The sequence below is a fragment of the Rhamphochromis longiceps genome, linkage group LG17 (assembly GCF_057381845.1).
Source record: "Rhamphochromis longiceps isolate RC_006_pf linkage group LG17, R_longiceps_female_GT1.1, whole genome shotgun sequence".
NCBI lineage: Eukaryota > Metazoa > Chordata > Actinopteri > Cichliformes > Cichlidae > Rhamphochromis > Rhamphochromis longiceps.
The window spans coordinates 18769816-18797579 of record NC_140573.1 but is presented as its reverse complement, the minus strand read 5'-3'; the positions used below and the strand labels follow the sequence as shown (position 1 = coordinate 18797579).

Sequence of the window (27764 nt, the reverse complement as noted above, 5' to 3'; positions counted from 1 at the left end):
TCCATCCATTATCCATGCATCATCCATCCATCATCCATTCACCCATCATCCATCCATCCGTCATCATCCATTCAGCCATCCATCATCCATCCACCCATCATCCATCCACCCATCATCATTCATCCATCCATCAGAGCTGCTTGGCCTCTGTGGTAGTTGGGATTTTAGCGTAAGAGAAACGATTCATGAATGATCGAATGATTAGTAGTTCTGCTTGTTTCGTTTCAGGATCTCACCTCAGTATATGGCTGAGATAAGCAAAACTCACTGAGGAGTTCAAACTGAAGTAAATCTGAAACATCAGAGTCAGGGCAGAGAAAATCCACTTCACATGTGAAACAACTGGCTTCAGCAGGTCCACATCAGCTGTTTGCTTTGAGAATCATTTGTTTTTGCGTCATCACAGAATTAATCCAGAAACAGCGAGCACACTTGAAACAGCTGATTAAAGCAAGCTGCTCTGTGTGTGGTGGTGAACTCACTAATCAGTTCTGTGCGTCTGTAATGTGCGACGCTGATTAGTAAGCAGGTCCAAACGAGCAGGAAGATCAATAGCAGGCAGACCAGAGCGGCTGACAGGAACAACATTTACAAACGAGCAGCAGCCAAGCAAAGACGGCAGCGAGGACGGGTCATTACAGTGGCCAATGAGCTGGAACTAAAATACGTGGTGAGCTCAGAGAGCGAAGGAGGAGGAAGTTTGAAACTGTATGTAGCATGTACAGAGGCCCTGTTGGGACATCTCAGGAGCAACACATTACACAGGAAGAGGTGTCTTCTTCTTTGGCTCAAGGTTTCAAAGAGATCTCTGTGTGTCATCGGAGGTAAACCAAAAAAGTTCTCTTTTTAAAGCGAGCCCAGATCAAAGTCTCTCAATAACAAAAAGATTCTTTTTTAACATAAGTTTAAATCAAATCTGTCAAACTTTCTCCTGTTCTCTGCTGACACTCTCAGCCATCTGGATTTTATGGGACTATTTTTCATTCGGTCTGGCTGAATAGCCGATCTGAGTAACGAGCCGGGGGTGGCCGATCCGAGCTCAGCGGAGGAGTTTCCCGGGACAGCGCTCATTTTTCCAGCCTCGCTGAGGCTCGTTGGCGAGGGAATGATCCCTTCACCCGCTCCCTCCATCCTTCACCTCGCAGACAGACTCGGCAGAGAAGTCGGACGTTTTCTCTCTCCATCATCCTCTGCCTCACCTCTTCGTCATCCTCCTCTGCCTTCCTCAGATGGGATACAGCTGTGACTCCATCAGTACATCCATCTTCCTCTCAGAGACAGAAGCAAGGGGAAAAGGTCAGAACCAGAACAAAACATCATATTTTATAAACCCACTGCATGTTCAGCCTGGCAGACTTTAATCTACTCACTAACAGTAACTCCACCTGAGGAAGAAACTTGGAGATCTGCTGATGTTAGAGCACAGAAGAAAGGTGAGGTACTCTGGGAAACATACTCCAGGAGACTGAAACCTGAAGACATTGGTGAAGCTAATAGCCAGAGAGCCATCTGATCTTTATCAGAGTCCAGGATTCCCTTCAGTTCCAGGACTTCAGCTCTACAGAGGTCCAATCAGAGTGTCAGATCACTGCGATGAAGGTGACACCTACATGTGTCTTTGTTTCATTCCGAATTATCTGCTGATTAAACAGGCGTGATCAGACCGTGTTCACTACAGCACACCTGTTTTCCACATGTAAACAGCGCTGCCGATGTCTCACAGCAGCTGGACCACCACCCGAAGTTTTCCCAGCCTGGTGGATCTGACACTAAATGAGCACAGAGACAAGCGACACAACCAACGCCATAAAAATACATGGAGTTGAGTCAGCAACAAGTCAAACAGCTGCTGCTCCCCTGCAACAAGGTTCAGAATCAGAATCAGAAAGGGTTTTATTGCCAAATGTTGAGCAGGTTTACAACATTAGGAAATTGCTGCAGTACTTAGTGCAAAACATACTGTCACACAACCAGTGTTGGGGAGTAACGGAATACATGTACCGCCGTTACGTATTTAAAATACAAAATATGAGTAACTGTATTCCGTTACAGTTACCGTTTAAACAGGTGGTATTCAGAATACAGTTACTTTGTTGAAATAAATGGAATACACTGGGGTACTTTCCTGTTTCATTTTGTCGCGGGTCAGGACTGTTTGGGTTTTGTTTGACAGCTACGTTCTGTTGTTCCAGGCGGCAGCGTTACGGTTGCCATGGTTACAGGGCAACGCTCTCTCTCTCTCTCTGCGACTGTGTGTTTCCTGGGTGAGAGAGCGCCTTTTCGTTGTTGTTGTTGTTGTTGTGCTAAGCTAACAGGCAGAATGCTACAAGCATAGCTCTAAAGAATGTAGCATCATGGGCAGTGTAGTCCGTGTTTCAGGGAGAATGGACTGCCATACACGTTATGGGTCTGTGAGCGCGAGGAGGGAGAAAAAGGGGAGCGGAAAGGTACGAGTTGTCATCGAGCAAAAACGGGAGCTGGAAGCATGTAAATATAATAATAACCACTTCAGCCAAGAAGATATGGAACGCCAGGACTGCCATAATGAATTAATTAAATACACCATTAAATAATTAATTAAATGTGGCAATAATTAATTAAAATTGGAATTAATTAATTAAATAAATAGTTATGATATATGTAATTAATTAATTATTGACACATTTAATTAATTATTTATGTATTTCACGTTTTAATTAATTATTGACACATTTAATTAATTAATTATTGACATATTTAATTAATTATTTATGTATTTCACATTTTAATTAATTATTGACACATTTAATTAATTATTGACACATTTAATTAATTATTTAATGATATATTTATTTATTTCATTTTGGCAGTCTTGGCGCCTGGCTCTCATCATGAAATAATTTTATCTGTCAGCCTCACCCATCAAACTCAGGGGGCGGGGTTAACGCTGATCGAGTCAAAACCATTGCTTTGGCCTGGTGGCCATTGTTTCTAGCACACAACAACCGGCATGTGGAAGCTAACAGAACTGAGCTTTGAAAAACCCTGTTTGTGTGTTACCAAATACCGTTTTAATATTTTTTTAGCCGAGAATGTAGTGGTTTAATCTTCATGTGTCTGGTCGGTTTGTCAAGATACAGCCTCTTTGCAAAAGTGTTTCGATGATTTCGGAGATGTCGTCCCAGTCTCACGGCAAAGCGTGGGATAGACCCGCTCGCCTCGCAAGCAATCCCACCGACAAAGCGCAGGCCCCGGTACACAGCTGTAGTAACCCCCGCTGACTTCTTTTACTGAGGTTATATTTATCGATGTTTTATTTCCTGATGTTCTTATGTGTCCTACGTGTTTCAGTCGCCAATTCTGAATTATAACTAACATTAAAAACATGTTTAAGGAGGAGAGAGAGCAAATAAATCTGTTTAACATCTGATCTTTGGGTTTTTGTTCAGTAATCAGCGTGACCTGTATAAACACATAAAAGAGATAACGTTGGTGTTTCCGTCATGTAGTAACTGCTGGCTTTAACTGTACAAAGGTTGTTCGACACTATGAAACATATACAGACTTCATGATGTTCGGCTAATATTTTTATTGTGAATATTAATCATGAGGGTAAACGGCCCTGTACACCACGCAGCGAGGTCAGCATATCCACGATATCCTCAGCTCCATGAGTTAACACAAAGTTTCCCAGCTGACTATCTAACTGCCAACTATTCCAGAGACGTGAAAATATACAGCATAAAGAAAAGTGTAAGAGACTCAGCAGCAGATTAGAATAACAGTTATACATTTAATAAATCACCAAATGAATCCAAGAAACGAGCAAACCTGTTCCGACAATTTGAATTTGTATTCCCTCAGCTGCAGACTCGCTGCTGTTTAAATGTTTGAAAAGGAAGATTAGATATAAAAAACGTCAAACATAGACTCAGTCTGCCTTCACATTTGATATGAGGCCAGCACGTATAGTGGCCTCAGCAGGCTATTACTGAAATACACGTGCTATATCATAAACTATGATATAAACAGGGAGGTCCTATTAACATGTTTAGTTTTAAAGGACACCTTCCTGCCTTTAGTCTCATTCATGAGCAGTATTCGTTTTCTTCTAACATCCAGAAGTCTGCACGATGTGTTTCATAGTTTGTAACAAGCCTTTGACAGGTAAACATAACATGACCGAAAAAGCAAAAAAAAAAAAAAAGAGAGAGAGAGAGAGAGAGAGAGAGAGAGAGAGAGTGTGTGTGTGTTGACATAAGAAGAGAAAATGCTCTCAATTATGGAGACAGGCAAATGGTTCATTTATGTTTGATGTGTGTTTATTCCTCCCTAAATATCGTCGGTGAAGTTCGCCATGCATGTCAGATTTTCCTGCGCATTTTTATACCTCTGCCAACAGAGAGAGAAAAAAAATCACATTCTAACAGACAGCTGGTGCTTAGAATACAGTTGAATAACTATTAAAAAACAGATGATATTTAGATGATAGTTCAGTCTAACACATGTGCCAGTGAACCATTAAACGTCTGTGAAACTATGCAGTTATGAAACGTAACTTTAACCTCAGCCAAACCGATTTGCTCAGTTGTAAATAAAACAGCGAAGTAAACGTGACCCGACAGACAGAACCTGAGTGAATGAAGTCCAGCGTTTAACCACTGAGAGCTAAAACTCAGCTGAGGTTTGAAAGCTGTGTGCCGGTGATTGGACATCAGCCGCTGATAAAGCTGTTCGCCTATAAAGTGCTCTGTAAGGAAACAAGCTCCAGCAGCTCTGCGCTCGGGGAAAACACTATATTTACTTATCTTGTGCAGAAAAATGCGCTGACATTGCGTTATATCGAGCACCGGCTGCCCAGTTAAACTGTGACTATCACCAGGTAACTAGGCGTGTTTCTTGAATTAGCAGCAGGTGTTAAACAGCTGACAGATGAGGAGGAGGATGCATGCAGGTAAACTGAGGGTCTGTTGAGCTGATCGCTGGTTTCGTGAGAAAAATGTCAGCTCGTTCTTTATGTTACAGAAGCACAGAGACACAAGACCAGGCGGAAAGAGACGATCGTTCGGTGAAAATGAGAATCTGCGAATGCAACATGTGGAACACGGAGAGTGGAATATGTAAACAAACCGGTTAACGTAACCCCCTCGGTGCGCTCTGCATGCTAACTGTTAGCAGAGCTAGTGAAATCTCTGAAAACATCTGAGCACTTTTGCAAACATGTTCTATGTTGACAACCTGACCAGACATACGGCGCGACATTCGCGGCTAAAACACTGTTAAAAGTGTAGCTGGTGACAGAAAAACGGGGTATTTTAAAACTACACCACCACCATTGCTGCCTGTGATTTGATCTGCATTCTGGGATAACTGGCTGCCCCAAGTCTACACAAGCAATCGATTATCTAGGATCGACCTGTTTTGACTTACTTTGCACGGCAACCAATCAAATGTTAGAGAAGCTGCATGGGCAGCGTTAACCCCGCCCCCTGAGTTTGATGGGTGAGGCTGACAGATAAAATTATTTCATGACGAGAGCCAGGCGCCAGGACTGCCAAAATGAAATAAATAAATATATCATTAAATAATTAATTAAATGTGTCAATAATTAATTAAATGTGTCAATAATTAATTAAAATGTGAAATACATAAATAATTAATTAAATGTGTCAATAATTAATTAATTAAATGTGTCAATAATTAATTAAAATGTGAAATACATAAATAATTAATTAAATGTGTCAATAATTAATTAAATGTGTCAATAATTAATTAAAATGTGAAATACATAAATAATTAATTAAATGTGTCAATAATTAATTAAATAAATGTGTCAATAATTAATTAAAATGTGAAATACATAAATAATTAATTAAATGTGTCAATAATTAATTAATTACATGTGTCATAACTATTTATTTAATTAATTAATTCCAATTTTAATTAATTATTGACACATTTAATTAATTATTTAATGGTGTATTTAATTAATTCATTATGGCAGTCCTGGCGTTCCATAAGAAGAGTGCCTGACGAGCCCAGTTGTAAGTAAGCTATTAAGACTCGACTGTACACTGTGTTCGTGTTTTCCTCCGAAAACAATAAGTTCTGTTGGAGCAGCCTTTCAACGCCTCTCTCTGTCTCTCGCAAGAAAAGTTGACCCACACAACAAAGTAGAGCTATTTTTCGGCTACGAGCTGACAGGGACCCCGCCGTATTAGTCAGAGGTCCCTTTACTACAGTTCGGAGTCGCGGACCTTCAGTAATAGTAATAAATCACACAGCAATAGTACATTCACGTTGTTGTAAAAAGAATGATAATATATTAAGTAATCCAAAGTATTCAGAATACGTTACTGTCATTGAGTAACGTAACGGAATACGTTACAGAATACATTTTGAGGCATGTATTCTGTATTCTGTAATGGAATACATTTTAAAAGTAACCTTCCCAACACTGCACACAACACTTAAATAAACATGAAAATTAAAATTAAAAGTACTAAGCAGGTAGATATATACATGAATGCAGGTGGTGATCAGTGTAAAAATGGAATGATGCAGTGAACACTGTATAGGGTCAGGTTAAACACATTTCTAGATCCTGGGGGTCTGGACCTGGATTAGGCTTTCACACTCCCAGCAGCATAGCAGGAGTCTGTTGGTCTTTTGATATATTGTACATTAAAGTACAATGAATTTAAATATTACTGCTCACCTGTGAATAAATGCATCATATGAGAGTCACTGATATGGCTTTGAACCATTTTGTGCTCTGTGATCTGAGATCCCATCACGGCTTAGTTGCAGCACAGTCTGAAAGTCACAGACTTCTGTCTGAGGGCAGCCCGGGTTTACTTTCATCCACCTGGGCAACACAACATCCCTTGAGAAACCTCATGCTCTTATTTTGAAAGTTGAATTGCTGCTAACCAGTTTCCTGCAGATAAACTGATGTGAGACTCCTCCTCCGTGGTGGAGGTGGTTCAGTTTTACTTTTAGTACTCTGGGGCTGGATTGAGAGATACCTGCACAACTCCTGCTGCACCTGTGTTTCTGAGAGAGTACGCCGCGAGGTCAGCAGCAACAACGGCACCTCTGAGCCAATTGAGTCACACCTTTACCCAATCCTGACAGGTGTCAAAAACAGAGGGTTCTAACGCCTGAGAGACTCACTGTGGTTTGATGAGCTTGTGGTGGTTTCATGATCCATCAGCGCTGCTCCTAGTGGATTGTGGAAGCTAAAAGGGAGGGAGGGAGGGGACCGGTGAGCCGTGCTGTCGTCCAATCTCACAGCTGCTGGCTGCGAGTTGGAAACTAGGGTGAAAACGGGGAGCAGGTTTAACTCTGATGGGTTTTTCCAGCCAATCAGTATGCTTGACAGGAGAGTCGTGACCTCAGCATTCTCATATTCATCTGCACGCGGTCAGTTTGAGCCATTCAAGACAGCTGATGAATGAGACTGCAGTGAAGATGTGAAACACACACACAATAAAACAGCAATTTGTTCACTGAGATCACATTTCTGGATTTCTTCTGTTTTTATTCCTTCTGGCAAAAGTATCGATTTAGATTTAGAAATACATTTCCCATAATGCTTTTATGTCATCTGAGTTCTTCCAGTTGATTTCAGAGCTTAGAGTAACTGTGTGTTACTGCTGGGCTTCATATCTGTTCTCTATCAGTGCAGGCTTCATGTTCACTCTGTTTCTTCTAGACTTTAAGGTGCAGGTCGAAGAGGCAGAGGTGCAGATTATCTGATTGGATTATACTCTGGAGACACTTCACCATCTGTATGCTTGTGCTTCACACTTCCAGTGTAAGGACCAAGCCTTCACACAGTTGTTTTCCCGTTTCCCTCGTTTACTTCCTGTCTTATTTTGAAGGGTTTTGGTGTTTGGTGGTGTTTTTATGTCTTCTTCCTGTTCTGGTTTTTGGCTGTGACTGAGTTCACCTCTTCCTTGTTATCCTCCCTGTGCTGTTTGTATTGCAACCACACACAAAAACTACCAGCCTGAGCGTAACTGGAAGCAAACCAGCGCAAACAACATGAAACCAAATCAGAGGACATCATGAATTAATCTGAGCAGTGCAGAAAACCCTTGGCCTCCTGATTGGCTCATTATGAGCTGCTGGTTCACTGGCATCACTACATTAATATTTGAAAACCTGCAGAAGAAGAAGAGACTGAAACTTTGAAGTCAAAGATCAATATTTAAACCCAAAAAACATAAAATACTTCAGTTAAACCACTGATCCCATCCATGCTCTCATCCAATGGGAATTAAAATAACAGGACTGACGTCCAATGGCATGCCACGCGGTGCACTCTCACCCTGCACAGACTTCTTAACTGAAACTTTTGTTTTAAGTCCATTTACATAACTGTTCCAGCAGTAATCAGAGTACAGCGGGTAGACCATTGGTGTAACCTTTGAGGAGGAGGAGAGTGCTGATCTTCACTCCACTCACTTGCTGAGATTCACACCTCCTCATTTACTCAAGCCGCCGCTCGCTGCGCTGTCTCTTCATCCATGGCAGGTGTTTGGAGGTCAGAGGTGCAGACTCCTCCTCCTGCTGTGGAACGTGTTCTAGATACTAGACTGTATATTTAAGATGGACATGATGTAACCCTTGGGTTTCTGGTGAATCAGCAGCAGCCTGTGTCACCATCCACCTGTCAGTCACAGAGGCCACGCCCATAACAATGCAGGCTGGGAGCCTCTGGTGGAAGTTAGAGGAACTGCAGCTGTTCAGGTTAACATGCTGTGAACTGTGAATGATTATTATTATAATGCTGATTAGATTTACCTGTGTGCTGACACCATTAGTTATCAGGTGATGTGCACACGGTGGTGTTTGTGGGGGTGGAGTCTCTGTGCTCACTCTTGCTGCAGGTGTGATGGAGCGCAGCAGGCAAATATGACTGCGACACATGGCTCAGCTTCACCTGCAGCTGAGTCCAGGATGTTCTGCTGCAGAGTCACACCTTCTTCTGACAGATGCTCTGTGTTATTAGCCAAAGACTGTATGTAAAGGATGGCTGTGGCCACAGCAGCATTACCTGTTAGTTTGTAGCTTTTCTGAGACATTTTGTGCTGGGTTAAGAATGGCGTGCAGCTGCTGGCATCTCAGTAATCTGTTGGTGCTCCAGTGGAAGAGATAAACGATGAAGAGGAGCGCAGTGCGATGGGGATGGGGTGTTGCTGGGAAACCGCTGCGTGCATTGTTTTCTCTGAGTTTATCAGAGGATTATTCTTCATAATCACATGTGGCCAGATGTTTTCCAGAAGTGTTCTTCCTGGGCCGTGACGACGTTTCTCCGCCAGTCTGCATCCTTTGTTGTCTCGTCTCTGTTGGGAAAGTAAAACAGTGGGACTCCCGAGCAGCATGTACACCTCTGAGGAGGAAAGACAAGGAGGAGGAGGGCGTCGTCTCCTGGATTAGAAATCCGGCTGCTTGAATTAGGAGTGTTAAATTTAGCTCCTGCTGCCCCGTCATCCTCCTCTCAGAGGCATTAATTACAGCTGTCCTCTCAGACTAATAATACTCACTAATGCTGCTGCAAGACGAAGAGGAGGCTTCCTGAGGCCCATCATCATCATCATCATTATTGCTTCTTAATGACATCACCTGCTGTTTTTGTAAATAAAGTTTTATTAAATCACAATAAAAAAAATGGTTTCATGTGTGGAGGAAGAGTTACAAACACATGCATACACACACACGCACACACACATACTGAGGGCCCTGAAATCAGATCTGTGTGCAGAGGAAATCTCATCATGTTTCCATCTGCAGATATGATTTGTGATGGTCAGAGTTCAGACAGCGGTGTGCTGTCACGGCACACGGCAGCATGGCTCCGCACACTGCTTGTTTTGTTTCATGCCCAGGTAACCAACATTTGAGTTCAGGTGGAACCAAGAAAACCACTCTCTTATGTGTCCTTCACATGGCTTTGATTGTCTGCACGAGGGCTTTTATTCTGGCTCGATACTCTTCCTGCCCTCCTCACCTGCTGGTGGATTGGAGTGTGGTCTGGAGCAGGAATTTCAGGCTCAGAGGAGAGCAGAGACCTCCCTCAGTGCACTTCCTGCTCCACAGGGGGCGTTCTCAAGGGGCAGACTTGTTCACGGGTCGTGTCCAAATTCATACTAATGCTTCCTCAGGAGGATGCAGTCCAGGAATTTGGACACGACCATTGTGTTCGCACTGAGCACCAGAAGAGTGAGATGAGGAAGAGTGCAAACATTCATGACAGTATTATGACTTCTCACTTCATGGTTTTATTTTTTCTAAAAGATTATCCAAACAGCTTGTGATCCTTTTTACTGATTACTTAATTCATTAAGTATTTTGGTTTTTGTTTTTGTTTTGTTGCTTAGGATTCTTTAACCTTTAATCCTACACCAGTCGTGTAGCACAGGGTTTTATTTAACTTGTTATCATGTATAAACAAAAATAAAACAGGGGCTTTAAATATTCTGTGATATTACAAAATAAGTCCAATGAATGAATATGGCTTTAGCCTGATATTTGCAGATATAAATATGAAATATGGAGTCCAAATTCTCACTATTTGACTTGGCTTTGCTCTTGCGCTGTTTTGCGCATGCCAAATCATCTGTATTTCTTATAAACAGATCGCAAGGTGCAGGCAGCAGCTCGCCCAGTTTCTTTAAACCAATGACTGGAGAAGTTTTCTACAGTTTTACAGAAAACTGTAGAAAACTGTAGATGTTTTCTACAGTCATTGCTTTAAACTGCAACGCTGCCATCTAGCGGTCGGCAGCCTGTATCACACCATAGCGCCGCCAGGGGGCAGCACGCGGAGCTGCTACACAGACCAGAGCAGCGAAGAAGAAATTTAACGCGGGTACTTTGAGTGTTGTGCTAACGGCTACAAACAGTTAGCCCCGGTGTAGCTCGGCTCAGGTTTTTCGGTAAGTTTCTCTCTGATTTTACTCCTTAAACACCGTCGCTGCTTCATGTTACCGACACCTGCTTATTCTCAGGTATTTCTCTTATTTAAAAAAATAACCAAGCTGAGCAGGTAAATGAGCCAAGTGTTCAAGCTTTGACAGCTGCAGTCGCTTAGACGCTCCGCCACATTGCGTTGATAAATCTGACATTTCTGTGTTTCATTCGGATTGATGTAAACATCGATCTCACAGAGGATTAATTAACACGGTTTACTAAACAGTGGAATGTCCCGGTATATTCGGCGTTAGATTAGGAATAAGTTAATTTGTTAAGTTTATCTTTTAATCACAGGTTTAGCTACAGCGATTAAAATAAATCACATTTTTGAACGTACTTTGCTTTAATTTCGTTCTCTCTGATTTCAGTATTTGCCGCTTTAGCTCGTAGCAATTATCACGCTATTTAATATAATTCACAGCAGCGATAACACAGTTTTGTTTGATTTTGAGGACAGGTGAATGCAAAGAGTTCACCATGAAAACTGATAATCGATACTTAAATCGATATGTACAGTCCAGCTGTAGCTGTGCGCTCTGATCAACATTACAGGCTTTTATGAATCTACTATTATATCAAATTTGGACTGAATGAAAGTAATCTTTGCTTGAGTTTTAAATGAGAAAGCGTTCCATCTGCAACTCAGAGCACTGCAGAGAAACGAGCTGCTTAAAGACCGAGTGATGTTTGAGACCCCGCAGGATTCACAGCCTGTTCTGGTTCTACCTGTTTCAGGTGAGATGGAGTCCACAGAGAGCCGATATGCTCACCTGCTCCAGCCGATCCGAGAGCTCACAAAGAACTGGGAAATCGACCTGGCGTCAGAGCTAAACGACTACTTAGATGAGGTAATTTATTTATACCACAGAGGCTCTTACTTTGATAGCTTTCGTCCTCCATACAAACTGACACGAGACAGCAATATCCTTCTGCATCAAACATGTGGTCCGTGCCCCAGAACAGGCTCACCTACAGGGTCAGTCTGGCTCCCTGGGTGTCTTTGTAAAGAGTAAAAGCAGCATGGAGAAGGTGTCAGTTTTAGCAGTAAGCTCTGCAGTATTTCTAATGCAGACAGAAGAAGACAGAGCTGTAATTAGAAGGTAACAACTGCATTTCAGACAAATTGCTCTGGGTCAGTTTATTGTTCAGGTCATTCACAAAGGACTGGTCTGGCAGCTTCAGGTGATCCACAGAGACACAAACGTGAATCCAGGTGGGATTTCAGTCAGTCACAGCCTGATGGAATGAAGCTGAGCTCCGCCCAGTAACATCTGTCTGTGTGTCTGCAGCTGGATGACATGTGTATCACCTTCGATGGTGGGAAAACCAGGCTGAACTTCGCAGAGGCTGCGCTGCTCATCCAGGGCTCCGCCTGCATCTACAGCAAGAAGGTGAGCCACACACAAGTCACATGACCTCGGCCAGTCTGTGATGGAGTCATGTGACGGCATCTGCGTCTGTTTCAGGTGGAGCTGTTGCACAGCCTGGTGTTCCAGACTCTGGAGTACATCAACGACAAGAACAAGAAGTAGGCGTGACTCCGCCCACATGCTGGTTTGATTTCCTGCTGCAGGTTCACACATTATCTTTGTGCTCTCCCGACAGACGCAACAAGCAGGCAACAGAGTCTCAGGAGGGTGATGGCAGAGCAGTGAGCAGTCATGATGCTGACAACTTGGAGGAGGTAAAAAAATTTAAAAAAAAGACCAGGCAGCTTTTATTAAAGGTGGTTCTTTACCTGAGAGCAAACTTCCAGAGTCACATTTTGTCCCTGATTTGATTTTCAGCTTTCATGATGCTTCATTCATTTAAACACACTGGCGATAAAGTGCTTTGAGAGCTGGATGTTAGACTCAAAAATAAACCACACCAAGGAAAAGAAGTATAAAATGTTTCTGTTCTAAAAATTCAAAACTGATATCTGACATTTTTATAGACTTCAAAGAAAGTCTATGAAACATGTTTTCAGAGGGGATTTAAAGGAAGCACCTGACTCTATGAGCCTGATGTTATTAGCCAGCTTGCTCCAGAGCCAAGGCCTTCTTTAACCCTCAGAGGCTGCAGAGTGAGCCGAGCTGTAGAAATAGTTCGGTCCTGGAGCAGACAAGAAGTCAGGGTCAGCTGGAACTGAAGCATCTGAGGTCACTGAGTGTGAAGCTGTTTGGGTGAAAATGTGGCATCTGTGCTCAAGAATATAAACAGCAAGTTACAGGGGACCTGGAGCCAAGCCTGAGGTACCCCTCAGGTAACGTGAGTTAACAGGTCAGAATGAAAACAGGCACAGGGTTAAGGTTTTACTGTTACGCCATTCTCTAACAACACTCACAGGGCATTCTGGGGAACGTAGTCACTTCATTCAGTCACTGACCATATCATATTTAAAAAATTAGAACCTTAAATTTAAAACATTCTTTATCGTGATCATTAATTATTTTATTTTAATTATTTATTATTAATGATCTAGATTTTTCAGATTCAACCTTTTAATCGTAAAAAATAAAATAAATTTTGACCTCAGATTTTCACAGAAATTCTTTTTAAATCTGTATCGTGTCATTTTTGCCTTTTTATTTTTACTCCTTTTTTGTAACTCTTTATCCTGTCAAAGTCAGGTGTGCTCGGGTGTAAATGAGTAACATCATTTGTGTCCTTCAGTTTTCTGCGTTGGACCTGGAAGTGTCGGACCGATCTGAGAGGTCTGACTCCAACACGGTGAGTTTGATTCTCTGAGGTCAGTTTACCTGCAGCTCGTTCTGGCCTCTGACCTCTGCTTGTGACCTCTGACCTATGCAGACTGTGGACGTGCCGCCTCTTCCTCCGGAGTCTTTGATTGCACCTGAAACCCAAGAGAAAAAGAAACTGCCCCTCATCAGGTCAGTGATCTCGCACAGCAACTAAATGAGAGCTAAGCCTCGCTCCCCGATGATGAGGTCTCACCTGGTTCTATGCCTGTGTGTCAGTGTGAAAGGTGAGATCCTGTGCAGTCAGAAGGACTTCAGGATCAACCTGTTCGTCCCAGGTGAGGGCGACATGATCCTGCTCACATTCAGATCAGTTGCTTCCACTTCCCTGCCTCACAGTGACTTCGCTCAACTAGAGACCCAGCCCCCAGGTACACCTCACCTCACCTGTTCAGTCCTTCATGACACATTTCCTCCCGCTTTTCTCCCCTTTTTTTTTCTTCTTGACTTTCACTACTTTGGTTTCTGATTTTTTTTTTTTACTTTTGACCTTCATGGCTCAGATGCTGTGGTTCCAGTGGATGTTGAAATGGGCAGAGCTGATGCTGAGGAGGGTGGAGGCGATGCAGCAGACGATTTCCTCCCCTTAGAGTTGGACAACATGGAGCAGGAGGAGGAGCATGTGGACAGATTGCAGGTGGAGGAGATTTCACTTGTTAGAATCACAGAACAGTTTCAGCCACCACCTCTTCATCTTCTTCTTCTCCTTGTGTAACTTCGGTGTCGTTGGTGTGTTTCAGGCTCCGAGTGATGATCGAATGATCCGAGAGAGGCAACATATGGAAGCCAACAAACCGAGGAGAGAGGAGCCGATTCCTCCTGCTGTACGTTAATCTGCTTTAATCCCCCAGATTGCAGCTCAGTGTTCGCCACAGGAGCGTTTATTTTCCCCTAGTCAAAAATCTCACACACTTAAAGCACAACAGTAGTTTTATTTTGAAAAAAATAGTTTTCATAAAGCTCCGGTTCCTCATTTTGTTTTCTAACTAGATTCATTAAATTTGACCTTTTTACTAGAGCTTCATTATGAAACATCTTTTTTTTTTTTTCTTTTTTTTTTTTTTTCAGGTGAATGTTTGGGCGTTCCATGACCCATACACCATGCTTGAGGAGGACAAACCACTGAAACCAGGTAACTATGGGGACCGCGTGGCGTGTTTCAGTATTCAGTCTGCAGGTGCTTACAGAGTTTTGTGTCTTCTGCAGGGAAGTGCTACAGAGTTCCCGACGGGCTGGACGACTGCGGGAAGAGGAAAAGGAAACGAGCCGCTTTCCTTCGGGACTTCAGGAGCTGGTTCAGAGGAACCTGTAAGAACAAACTGCTTGGAGCACTCATGTTCTTCCTGTGGACCCATTATCTGTTAACATGTCACTTCCTTTTTGTGGTTGTTTGTTTCAGTTGACCCTCCAGAGCACAAGTTGAAAAATGGACCCACATTTACAGGTAACAATAGGCTGAAAACTTTTCTGTGTCCAGAAAAAGACTTTTAATCTGAAGAGTTGAATTTATACTTCCTGTTAAATGAAGCTAAGACTTCCTGTTTTTCAGACCTCAACTACATCTACCTGAGCACGATCAAAGACAAACTCAAAAATCAGAAGAGGATGAACAGAAGAGCCGTAAGACGCACACACCATCATCCATGCTGACATCACAGTGATGTCAGCAGTGACATCAGCTGCGGTTCAGGTCGTTTTATCAGGGTCAGTGTTATTGTCAGATTATGACTCATTACTATCACATTTGTTATGTCACTCAGGGAGTGATGATGTCTGACGAGGAGCTGAAGAGGACCTTCCTACAGCCAGAGGGGGTGGGGCCTGGTCAACTGGGGGAGGAGCCTGTGGAAGAGTTGAGACAGCACCTGCTGGGTAACAGTCTTAGTGCTGGTCTGAGTTCAGGGTCATAAAAGCTGTTTGAGTGTGTTTGCGTTAAAGCCTGATATGTCTGTCTGAAGGTGGGGATGATGACGCCTCGGACAACGAGCACGACGCCTTTCCCGATGACGTCCCAGCCGAGTTTCTGGGTGGCCCGGAGCACATTTCACCTGGTAAAATGCTTCAGATTCAGACTGAAACTGATCGATCAGTTCAATCAGTTCAGTATCGATACAGGAACAGTGGAACGTGTGTAATGATCTGATGCTGTTTGTGTCCGCAGAAGCTCACCGAGATGAACTGAGTTACGAGGATCTGGTGAAGCTGCGAGTGGTCAGTGATCAATATTATTATCTTCAGTAATGTTCAGTACATTCTGATCAATCATACTTGGAGCCTGTAAGGTTTGTTCCTACTGCTAGAAGCTACCCATGATCAGAAAAATCAAACTACTTATAACTCCGTCATGAAGAAGGTGAAGCTTTTATTTTGAATAGCAGGAAGTTGATTAACCCTTTGTGTGTGGGATTTAGGAGCAGCTAGTGGTAAACAGTCGTGGTTACACTCAGGAGACAGCACTGTCTCGGAGGGTCAAAGACTGGGAGGAGAAGATCCGCCCTGAGTTGGCACTGCAGGTAAAACCTGCTGAGCCCCATCCAGTAACTTAACCCAACTTCTGACTCAAACCCCTTCTGACTCTAAACCCCGCCTCTCCATTTTCCAGGAGGAACGCCCAGCATTTGACATCCATGATTACGGAGACCGCATCGTGAGAGCGCTGAGCGGCGTTGGATGCCGCAGAACGTTTGCAGCCATCGTTCATGGTCTAGACAACTTTGAAGCCTCAAAGTACCTGCTGGCCTCCCTGCAGCTGGTAAAACATCTGCACAGACATCAGCGATCAACCAATAACAGCACAGAGATCACACACATCAGACCACACTTACTTTAATGATCTGAGCACACTCAAATCCAAAGGAGGCATTTTGCGCGTTTTGTGACTAGTTTGGCCCAAACAGTGAACGTCACCTGTTCCAGTCAGGGATGTCATCAAATGATGATGAATTCTCTAAAAAGCATAAACGATAAACTGCAGCATTGATACGTTAATCTGGTGTCATAGTTACGGCTCTGCACACACAGTTCGGTACAAGGATGAGCGCAGCGCTGCAGGTGTTTAACATTCTGTTGCTGAATGTTTCCTGATGAGGTCATCCCATCGAACTGAATAAAACAACATGTTTGGTCCAATTAGTGTCAGGAGCTTTTACCATGGGACCACACAAAATATCCAGGCTTTATACAGAAGTAGATGATGTCACCATGTCCATCTTTTATATACAGTCTCTGTTTAGACCCACTATAGCATTCGCACTGGGTATCGTCACTGATTTCTATAACTGATTGGATTCAATTTGATTTAGACTCAGAAATATTTTAATTCTGATCTTTTATCAGTATATATACATATTTATGCATATTTATATCTATGCATTAAAAACAAAGCTAAGACTTGTGAGAATTCATCAGAGGTGGTCTCTGAATACACAGAGAGGCAGCTGTGCAGGAAGTGTGGTTTTTATTGTCCTGGGCACAAAAGAGGGAATTCATGACAATGTTTTTCAAACATAGAGCATAGTTTGGATCTTCTTTTGCTGCCGGTTCAATGAATTTTGGTCAGAGTGACGAAACCTGCAGCTTCAGAACTTGTGAGATATCAGCTTTCAGCAACGACAGCATGTCCGCATGTGCCGTTTACCTGCTCTCATTTGCTTTTTTAACTGTTTGGCAGTGGTTGAAATAGTTTTGTGAGCTTTAACCTGAGATTCTGGTGTTTCTGGCAAAATACATTTATATTTAAAAATCGATTCAGGAATTAATGGATTGATACACTATTCAAATTGAAATCGATTTAAATAGGATAATTGATTTTTTTTTTTTTTAAACCTGCCCCTATCGTGCATAGCTGTGTTCATTCCAGTGAACAGCAAGGTGTGTGTTTAGGGGTTTTACTGTGAAAAAGGTAAGGACAGGAAACTGGATCAGTCTGGTGGTTTTATTTTGAAAATCCTCCATGACAGAAGTGGTGCTTTTATTTCTTTAAATCCTCTGAGCTGGTTAAAGACAGACGAGAGTCTGATGAGCTCGCTGATCAATAACAGAACAGCTGTCTGATCACTTTATTGATCAGTGACACCGTCAGAAGGTTGAAAGTCTGTTCTGATGAGTCTTCACTTCCTGTTGATGGATGGCTGCAGCTGATTGGTTGCTGATCATGACTCTCTACTTCCTGCAGGCAAACGACTACACGGTGGAGATCGACAGTTGTGCCGGTTTGGAGGGAAGTTTGGACACAATGGCTCTGACTCTACTGAGCACGCACAGAGCGACGGACAGATTTGCCACGCTGAAGGCCTGAATGCAGCACAAGCCGCTCTGACATCATCATGTAACGTTTAATCGATGATCAATGTTATTGAATTTTTGTAATAAAATGTTTGTCACTGTCTGCACTCTCTGTGTCTGTGGGGAAAATCTGATGGTAACAAGAAGCCAAAAAACAAAAACGCACGACCTTCTGACGAGAACCTGTCTGTCACTCACGCTTCATTAAAGTCCGCCATAATATAACTTGTTTCCCCAGCAACATTACAGCTGATCAGTTTCCATGTGACCAGCATGATCTGCCCTATCGCTGACCTCTTCACAGGAATCGGCAAGGTCCTCACACCCTGAGGCCAATCTGACCTTTAACTATGAAAACTGACACTTTCTCAGAGAGCATGTCCCACTGCCATTTATGTGACAGACTGGAGGAAATGCCCAGCATGCACTTCTTCCAGCTGTAAACACACTTCATCCACACTGAGCAAGAGAGAAGTAAACTTAACCTGATAAACATCTCAGCTCCACATGGAAGCAGTCAGACTGCTTCACTTGTCTGAGGAACAGGAAGTCTGTCTAGGTGTCAACAGAGGAACACCTTAAACAGGAAATCTGTGTGTTCCTCTCCTGACACCAGGCCCCACACACACACACACACACTGAAACCATCAGGCTGAGACAGGAAGTGAGGGAGCATGCTCTCTGGATTTTACATTGTTATTATCGACAAACTTTCACTTCAAACACGTTTACAGTTCTGTGTTACCATGGAGAAGTGTCCCGTTTTAGGACAAGAAGCAGTTTATCCCCCAGCTGTGAGTGGGGTTGTTATGAAAACAGTCTGTAATTGGTTGCTATATAGCCAGCGCTCACAGCGTGGTATAGTTTCTGATGTGTTTGCGGACACTGTCGGCGATCTGCTCATCACTCTTCATCCTGTTGTAGTAGTCGAGAAAGAGGCCGTCAGGGCTGACAAGGTAGATGAGGATAGTGTGGTCCACAATGTAGTCGCCATCCTCGTCTTTGGGCCCGGCGCTGGCGTACACTCTGTAGTCCCGCCCTGCGTGCTTCACCTCCTCGACCGTCCCCGTCAGCCCAATCAGCCGGGGATGGAAGTCTTTAACGTACCGGGCAAGCGCCGCCTCATCGTCCCGCTCTGGGTCTACAGTGATAAAAAGGGGCTGCACCGGCGGCAGCGAGGCGTCGCGGTCCAGAGTCATCACGACAGTGCTTAGCTTTTCCAGCTCTTCGGGGCAGATGTCAGGGCAGTGCGTGAAGCCAAAGTACAGCAGCACCCAGTTGCCCAGGAAGTCCTTCTTCGTCCGGCGGCACCCCGTGTGGTCCATGAGGCTGAAAGTGCCCTGCCCCAGCGCCACCTGCCGCAGCTGCTCCACTCGCTGCTGCTGCAGCTTCTGCTGTTTCTCTGAGTGCACAAACCACCACACACCCAGCAACCCGCCGCCGAACAACAGCGTAACCAGCAGCCGAGTCCGCAGCTTCATTTTAGCCACTACTGACGGCGACGAGTCCCGATCACCAGAGAGGAAGCGAGCCTGAGGAAGCCTGTCCTGCGGTGCTAGCTGCCACCTCAAACTCAGCACCGCCGAAGACACAAATGTCCTCCGGAGTGCCGCTCCTCCTCGCAGGTCACCCATGATGCACCGCAGCCCCAACATCTCCACCACCTGCTATAAGACAGGAAGACCAGATTATTTTATTATATTATTTATTCTGATCATTAATCTGTCAAATTATTGATTATAAAACATGTTTCACTTGTGTCTATTAAACTTTAGATCCGCTTATTTTATTTGAAGTCTGACTTCAGAAACACACTGAAACGCTGAGCTCAAAACATTATTTTAGTTTTAAAAATTTACCAAAATAAAATCCATTATCATCACGTGTTATTATTAGTTTCTGACATTCATAAAATAAATAAATAAATAAATAATTAGTTTAAATGTAAAATCTTGGCCCCTTTGGTCTTCCATACACTCATTACCCTTTTAATCGTCTTTGGGGATTTTTCCTGTTTTAGTGAAGTTAAACCCACGTGACACTGCCTTACCTAGACCCCAGACCTTCAGTAACTCTCAGGTGAGTTTACGTCCTCACCTGTTACTGACCGCGTCACGACGCTGTTACGTCACAGGACAAATGACGATAAACACATACAAACACCAGCCGAAGAGACACCCCCCCCCCCCACACACACACACACACACACACACACACACACACAGCTGATGTCAGGACAGTGCTACAGGGTTTCCTGGTGACTGAAGGTTAAGGAGCACGCGGTTAGCCAAAAGCTAACTGAGTGTCGGCTCGGGATAATGCTAATGCACGAGCTGCTTTAGCCTCGTGAATTCAGCGAGTTCCGGTAAAAACGAGGTGCGGACTCACCTGTTTACCTTTTAGACCCCACACTAATGTGACCGGCTCCTGCCACACGTCCACCGAACACTCCTCCGGCTTCTGCTTCCTCTTCTATGGTGGTTTACCGCAAACATCGAGATGCAGTGCCGCCACCTGCTGGAGTGACGAAGCAGGACTCCTAAATCTACAACTGCACTTGTCTCCACCTTTAATCTTACAGAGAATGTGATGATTTCATGGATATTTAAAGTAAATACTGAGACAAATTTAGTAATCATGTTTTTACAGTCCTGTGGTCTCAGCCTTAGATACTTATCAAATCAAAGCCCATGTAGAAACAAACAAACAAATGAACAAAAATATGTTCTCCTTCATTTCTGTCAAGCAAAGCTGTATGAAACGTTTCCAGCTGTTAGTATCATGGTTGCTAGGCAACCTGGGCAGCGCGACCGAGGCTAGACCGTCCCATTTCAGAAGCCTCGCACTTCCGGCCTTAGCGGTCTTTGAGTGCGCGGCCCTTGTGCACCGTTAACGACGCGTACTTTAAGGCTGCAGACCCTGAATTGGGATACAGCCCTGGTGACACGTAATCTCCACAACAGCCTCTCTTCATTCATCATGTTTGTGTAAAATGTCTTTCATGTCATTATCAGCTGTAAGACTGGCTTCTTCCTCTGAATGGCGCCGTCCGACAACTGCAGATGCGCTCCACTTTAATCAAACAAACATCTGCACGTTCATGTTATCAGGAAATCATACAAAATCACAACTAACATAATTTATTACAGCTCCTGCATTCAGAGCAGCTTTCGGGTAACCTGAGCTCAGAGTTCAGAACTTCACCTGAACGATGAGAACGGGGAAAAAAATCAAGAATTGAAACTAATCAGGTAAAAATACTCATGTTTCCGTGATTTCACCTCTAAATTAAATCAGAACGAGCGCTCAGAGGGGATTCTGACTGATCATTCAGGTTTTAACTCGTTTTTTAGGATTTAATCTAAGAAGCTGAAAATCATGGTTCACGTGCGTCCTCTAACCGTCCGTCTCGCGCAGCTCAGCTTCTTCTCTGCTGCGTCGCTCCATGTTTCTTTAATGAGCTCTAAGGGCAGCACAAACCGGCTGAAGCACCACTGAAGAAGGAACCAGGTCACATCGCAGCGCAAACACACAGCATGCACAGTGCACAGCTGATTTTCCTCTTATCATTCTTCTTCTTATTATTATTCTTATTATTCTTATTCTTATTCTTATGTAACACACCCAAAGAAAGATTCTAGGTCTGACCAACCGTCTCAGTCGTGGGCAAAAAAATGACAGTCAATAAAATTCTAAAAGATAATTTATTGACAAAAAAATATCAAGAGATAAAAGATAAAACAGTCCAGTGTCCCATTTATGAATCGTATAAAAACACATAGTCCCAAGGCCAGAGCCAGCTATGCCACATGGCCAGTTGCACTCCGCGTGTTGCCTTTAACAGGGTTAGAAGTTGTCCTTGGAGACCCCTGCAAGCATATAGCCAGTGGTCACTCCAGCCTCTGCAACTCTGCTGCCTTTAGGTTGTGGCATATAATAGGCCCTGGCCTGCACAGAGAGACAAAATGACACATTCAGTATAAAATTCATAGCGCAAAACCCATCCATCCCAAACATATCTGATTTCTTTTCATCACATTACATACCTGCACAGAGAGACAAAATGACACAGCAGTGTTTGTAGTGTGGGCTATAAGTAGACCAGTGTATCAGTGCAATCAAGTAGGGGAGACCGGGGATAGTTGTAACGTGGGTCAGTTGTAACACTTCCAATTTCTCCAATCAGGGCTAAGTTTCAAATGATGTGACTCATCCTGTGCATGCCCAATTCAGTTCTGCTATCACATGTGAAAAATCAGCACATTTTGTCAAACACAGACAATTTAACACGAAAAAAAGTAATTTGTATGGCAAAAAGTAAGTTTTTCTACTTTATTTCAATTTCTAATAGCATTATTTGCTTTTCAGTTAAACTCATCAAACTTAAATTGTGTTATTTGTATGTCTATGGGGATATATTCTGTGTAGGTCTTTAGTGCTAATGTTTTAGCCGTTGGCTGTAATGTTAGCTAGTTCATGGCTATAGGAGTTCTGGGTCAGTTGTAACAGCAACAGTCTGGGTTAGTTGTAACAATAATGCAGATGTTACAACTTACCACACTATTACTTTAACTTATATTAAACAAGTTGGGGCAACGACATCAGCAGAGAGAGGTTCACTGGTCGCATTTGTATATGTGGTTAATGCCATTGGCAACACAATTCCTCCACTGTTTGTGTTCCCACACATACATTATGCAGACCACTGTGTCAGAGATGGACCAGTAGGAAGTACTGGTAGTGGAAATAAGTCAGGATGGGTGCAAGAAACAGATTTCCTCATCTTTCTGAAGCACTTTGCAAACCACACCAAGGTAAGCCATGATAAAAAGTAATGGAATTGCGATGCTGGTGAACAACTACATTTTTCCAGCTTCATTGTTATGTTCAAAATTGGTGCAAGAGTTGTAGGTTATAATGCCCACTGATCCAATGAGGCCAAACTCAAGGAAGACCAACCAAAATTAATGAAATATTCAGTTGCAGAAAATTCCATAACCTGTCTTTTTTGGGGGGTTGGAATATGTTCAAAAGCTAGATTTCTGCATTCTGTCACACACACACAGAGCTACATAAATGGCTCTAAGTGCATTCATGTGTTGAATAAACAAAGATTACATGTTAATGTTTTGTTAGTACCCTTATTTCATTGTGTTACATTTCACCCCAGGATATGTTACAACTAACCCAGACTATGGGGTTAATTGTAACATTTCACTCTTTGTGTTTGAGACCATACCATGCAATGGATAATTGTGCTGCAGAGAAAATAGCTGCACTATTTAATAGTTGAGACATGTAAATACTTTGCATTACATTTTGAATCCACTACCTTAAAAGAGCTCCAATTTACAGACAGAAATGTCAAAAATGTTACAACTATCCCCGGTCTCCCCTACACCTTCCTCTAATTAGTCCAACCCCATTCCAGCCATTGGCTCACCAAAAATGTGACACACACACACAAAACCACTCCCAACCCAGTGCAACTTCACATAATAATATGGAGCTGAATTAACACAGGCACATTAGTCTACCATGTTACAATTATTATTATTATTATTATTATTTCCAGTGGTTAGCACCGTTTCCTCACAGGACAAAGCCTCCAGTTTGGGGCGTCCTGATTGGCCGGTTCTTTCTGTGCCTGCCTGTGTTTCCTTCCTTTGTCCAATGACGTGAGTTTCAGGTCACCTGTGATTCTGACAGTGACGTGAGGGCTGAAAGCCAGTTTAAAGAGTCCAGCTGAGTGATTTAGAGCCTTTACATAACCCTGCAGTGCTGAGCACACACAGCATCTCTCACTGTGTTCACGTCCTGTTTGCACGTCCACACTAACACAGCGCGTCTACAAACATCTTTGAGCTTCAGACAGAAGTAGAGACTCAGACAGCAGAGACGGTTTAATCTTTTACTCCCCTCCAAGTTTCAGAGTCTTCAGAGCCATCGTTTAAATGTAGAGTTTCAGATCTACAGTCACAAACTTTCACGCAGTTTCTAATAATAATGTGCTCAGTTTGAGCCAAAACATCAGGATGCAGATGCCGTTTTTTCTACTCTGGGATATCTGTGATGTCACACAGGGGGGGTGTCTTCGTCAGACCCATTAGCTTGTCTCTACTCCGCTCTCGAGGTTCTAACTCCTCATCAGGACTTATTTATTTTAAGATTATTTATTTATTTTACAGTTTGTTTTCTCAACCTTCACAGCTGCGAGAGGAAGCCAGGCAAAGGGCAGCCAATCAGAGGAAAGCTGCTTTCATGCAGTGGTTCTCCTGAAGGTGGTCCTGCAGTGGTCACACCCTACACCTTTTACCCTTCATCACCATAACAGAGTTTTTTAAAAAAAATACTAATTTGTTTATTTCTATTTATTTCACTTAGTTTGACTCCTCCCACCACCTGCAGAGGCCACCAGGGGGCTCAAGAACTGCTGGTTTTAAGGCAGGAGGTCCCAAACACACTATTATTATTATTATTGTTATCATCAAGAGTTGCTGTTGTGTCGTTATGAAGTGAAAGCTCATCTGTGCTGTATCCCGTTTGCTGAATGTGGGTTCAGCGAGGCTGTCAGTCACAGAGCTGCTCTCAGAGGTTCTGGGAAAACTCTGAAACTGGGAATGAGCGGACTGGAAACCTCTTCACTGTAGATGTCAGTGATTCTGGTCTCTGTCTCTGTGGGGATTTTGAACCTTCAGGTGGAGTTTTAGTTTTAACCCTGCAGCTTCCTGGATCTTTGGGAGGTCGGTGCTCAGCTTTCATTTCCCTCCTCTCTCATCTTTGTGGCCTTTAATGTTATCCAGCCTGGATTTGTGTTGCCTAGCAACAGAAGTGAGCGAGTTTGCAGCGTTTCCATTTTCACCGGCAGTCGACTGAGAGCCAACGAGTCTTGCAGAGCGTCTGTGTCACCTTGTGTTAAATCTCTCCTGCAGGTGCGACCCAGAGACTTTCAGCTGAGACTAAAACCGCAGTGAAGCATTACTTTTAATGGGGAATAAGACAATTATTCCCCATTAAAACAATTATTAGACAGTTAATCAATACTGATATCAGTCTTTTTTTTCTGTATCAAGACTGAAATAAAATCAGTGTTTGTCATTATTGTGTTTGTTTTGCTTCACATGGCCTTGTTAGAGTTGAACACTGTTTCTGTCTGACCACTTGGTGAATCATAACCTGGGCCACAGAAATGTGATCCTTGTTATGTCTGCAGCTGCAGCCACTCACACGTCTTCAGTTTCACTGACTGCAGATCAGAGGCAGGAATGGGTTAATAAATGACGTCATGTAGGCTGATTGTGCATTCACATCATGGCCTCTGTCCGTCTGTAGCATGTAGTGACGTCACTCTGCATCACGCTGAGAGAGCAGCTGAGGAGGAAATATAGGACAACAGGAGGAGGAAGAGGAGGAGGAGGTCTGCAGCAAAGCCTGAAACCACAGAGAGTGGTTCAGAGACGAGCAGATCTGCATCAGGTACGTCTTCATCCTGCATGTATGTGTTGTGTTTGAGCAGCAGAAAAAGGTCGTGCCACAGCCTGTTAGCTGATTCTAATGGAAGAGTTCAGCATTTTAAAACTGCAATGAGGCAGGGAGAGGATGTTCCAGCAGAAAATCCAAGGAATGACATTTAAACTTTTCCTTTATGAAGGCACAATGACAGGGAGACAGGGGGATTTCAGGCTTTATGGTCACAGTGCAAGCTCAACGAAATGACACAGACCAATGAATGAGGACTTTAATATCAGCAGCAGGACAGCACATACAGAGCACATATAGAGGGTGATGACATGGTGGTATTAATGTGTAATAGTGAGGATAAGATTGTAATCCAGCTCATGTCAGAGCTGCTCTCAGTGTAAAACCTTCAACATCAGAATCAGAAACTTTATTGTCATTGTCATGAGAACAACGAAATTAAGAATGGTCCCCGATCATTGCATCATCCCTAGCAATATCAAAATATAAATAAAACAATAAAATTCAATAAATAAAATAGATAGAATACTTAAAATACTAATAAGATATAACAGTAAAACATTCACATACATTCCCACACACATGCTTCAGACCGTGCATAGATTAACACAAGAGTGGCGTGATGGACATTTTTTTGTAGTATTCAGATGTGTTATTGCAGTTGGATAACAGCTGTGTTTGAGTCTATTAGTCCTTGCTCTGATTGCCCTGTACCGTCTGCCTGAGGGCAACAGTTCGAACAGGGAGTGGCCAGGATGTGAGGTGTCTTTTATGATGTTTTGGGCCTTTTTAAAACAGTGGGCGTTGTGTAGAACTTCCAGTGTGGGGAGAGGGCAGCCAGTGATCTTTTGGGCGGTGTTAATGATCCCTTGGAGTGCTTTCCTCTGAGCCCCTGTGCAGCTAGTGTACCAGATGCATATGCAGTAAGTTAGAACACTCTCAATGGTGGCTCTGTAGAAGGACACCAGCAGTCTCTGTGTGATGTTATTCCTCCTGAGAATTCTCAGGAAGTACAGTCTCTGTTGGGCCTTTTTCAGCAGCTCGGAGGTGTTCACACTCCAGGAAAGGTTCTCCTCTATATTGACTCCCAGGAAGCGGAAGCTTGCCACCCTTTCTACACAGTCCCCATTTATGAATAGTGGTTGGATCTCTGCCTTTTTCCTTCTGAAGTCTATTATGAGTTCTTTGGTTTTTGAAGTGTTGAGGAGGAGGTTATTGGCCTTACACCATGACGTCAGCTGCTCCACCTCGTCTCTGTACGTAGACTCGTCTCCCTTGGAAATGAGCCCCACCACTGTGGTGTCATCATGAGGAGTTTCTGCAGATATATCAGATTAACATTGCTGAAGCTGTTCCTGTTTGTGCCTCAGTGTTCATGTTTGAGTTTCCACGTCAGCTGGGAACTCTGAGGTGTTAAAGCTAATCGATGCTTCTGTATCAGCACTGTGTTCTCATCAGTCTTTTTGTCCTTCTTGATCGTGCTGTGTCTGTTTTTCTAGTCTTTTGTGTGTTTTGGAGTGTTTTGTAGAAGCCTGGCATCAGACAGAAATGTGTGCTGGTCCCTTTAAACTATCCCTGAATGGCTGCACTTACATGCAGAATGCATGAGTACTTGCAGTGTGACTGAAGGTTTCAAGTTATCTTTACATCCTTTCAATCGGGAAATGTGATGTGTGTTCTCGTCAGCGCTTCGTCCCTGAAAATATTTACAGTCAGAGTGTTTTAAAATCTCAGCAGAGGAGCAGTTTGACATTCAGGTTTAAGTCATGAAATCAGGTGGATCGTTTCCTCTGAAGGGTTTAAACTTTAAATAAATATAATCTGAATACCAAGCTCCAGGTAAACACAACCGCAGCCTTAAATCTGACAGCCTTTCCCAACCAACCAATCTCTGGAGACCAACAAACCTCTCTAAACGATCATCAAAGGCCACACTGATGAAGAACAAGCACTGCACAGAACCGTAAAACACATTCCAAGATTAATAAATGAAGCTAGCACTGAAGCTCCAAACTAGCAGTTCTTCTAGTTTCCACTAGAGGCTCCAGGAGTGACCCAGGACCAATAGACTTCATTGTTTAAAATAAACATGTTTACAGTCTGAGACGGGATAGAAACTGGTTTGTGCGCTGTACATAATTTCCCACTTCCTGAAACTATTTTACTTCTGTTACATCATAAAGATAAGTAAAAGGAAGTAAAAGACAGGAATGGGAAGAATAAGACATGCAGATGACATAGATTTATAAGCTGGAAAAGAAGGAGACTGCAAAAGTTTATCTGGGGTTCATATCAAAT

The 27764-nt window shown here is 43.2% G+C and overlaps 3 protein-coding genes and 1 long non-coding RNA gene across 8 annotated transcripts in view; 2 read left to right on the top strand and 2 right to left on the bottom strand.

Annotated features, from left to right (window-relative positions):
* LOC146649569 (uncharacterized) overlaps window positions 1-4831 on the top strand; it is a 35862-nt gene extending 31031 nt beyond the window's left edge. For all 3 annotated transcript variants that reach the window (XR_014908370.1, XR_014908368.1, XR_014908369.1), the window contains one exon: window positions 229-4831. This is a non-coding gene — a long non-coding RNA (uncharacterized LOC146649569). The remainder of the gene's footprint in view (window positions 1-228) is intronic.
* The window catches only part of LOC146649564 (uncharacterized), a 380555-nt gene that overhangs the window by 266925 nt on the left and 85866 nt on the right, over window positions 1-27764 (bottom strand). The gene's annotated exons all lie outside the window — the stretch shown is intronic.
* ncaph2 (non-SMC condensin II complex, subunit H2) lies at window positions 10812-18090 on the top strand. Its single transcript, XM_085387907.1, has 20 exons — window positions 10812-10925; window positions 11698-11810; window positions 12252-12353; window positions 12429-12490; window positions 12568-12646; window positions 13618-13674; window positions 13756-13835; window positions 13923-14074; window positions 14207-14340; window positions 14444-14527; window positions 14772-14835; window positions 14910-15011; window positions 15103-15147; window positions 15253-15323; window positions 15464-15575; window positions 15662-15754; window positions 15865-15914; window positions 16115-16216; window positions 16306-16455; window positions 17878-18090. Exons 2-20 carry the CDS (start codon window positions 11703-11705, stop codon window positions 17998-18000), a joined length of 1770 nt encoding a protein of 589 aa, XP_085244033.1. The 5' UTR covers window positions 10812-10925; window positions 11698-11702; the 3' UTR covers window positions 18001-18090.
* sco2 (synthesis of cytochrome C oxidase 2) lies at window positions 18075-20518 on the bottom strand. Of its 3 annotated transcripts, none has more exons than XM_085387908.1 (2): window positions 20376-20518; window positions 18075-19654 (listed from the first exon to the last, which is right to left on the bottom strand). In XM_085387908.1, exon 2 carries the CDS (start codon window positions 19640-19642, stop codon window positions 18836-18838), a length of 807 nt encoding a protein of 268 aa, XP_085244034.1. In that variant the 5' UTR covers window positions 19643-19654; window positions 20376-20518; the 3' UTR covers window positions 18075-18835. The 3 variants fall into 3 exon arrangements, with proteins under 3 accessions (XP_085244034.1, XP_085244036.1, XP_085244035.1); XM_085387910.1 differs by having other exon boundaries at window positions 18075-19651; window positions 20376-20457; XM_085387909.1 differs by having other exon boundaries at window positions 20384-20457.

Excerpts from the sequence above, each read along its gene's own strand:
- sco2 (XM_085387908.1), bottom strand. The coding sequence starts at position 19,642 with ATGTTGGGGCTGCGGTGCATCATGGGTGACCTGCGAGGAGGAGCGGCA.
- ncaph2 (XM_085387907.1), top strand. The coding sequence starts at position 11,703 with ATGGAGTCCACAGAGAGCCGATATGCTCACCTGCTCCAGCCGATCCGA. Across the intron at positions 15,576-15,661 it reads GTTGAGACAGCACCTGCTGG|GTGGGGATGATGACGCCTCG; the intron begins GTAACAGTCTTA and ends GTCTGTCTGAAG. Across the intron at positions 16,456-17,877 it reads TGCTGGCCTCCCTGCAGCTG|GCAAACGACTACACGGTGGA; the intron begins GTAAAACATCTG and ends TACTTCCTGCAG.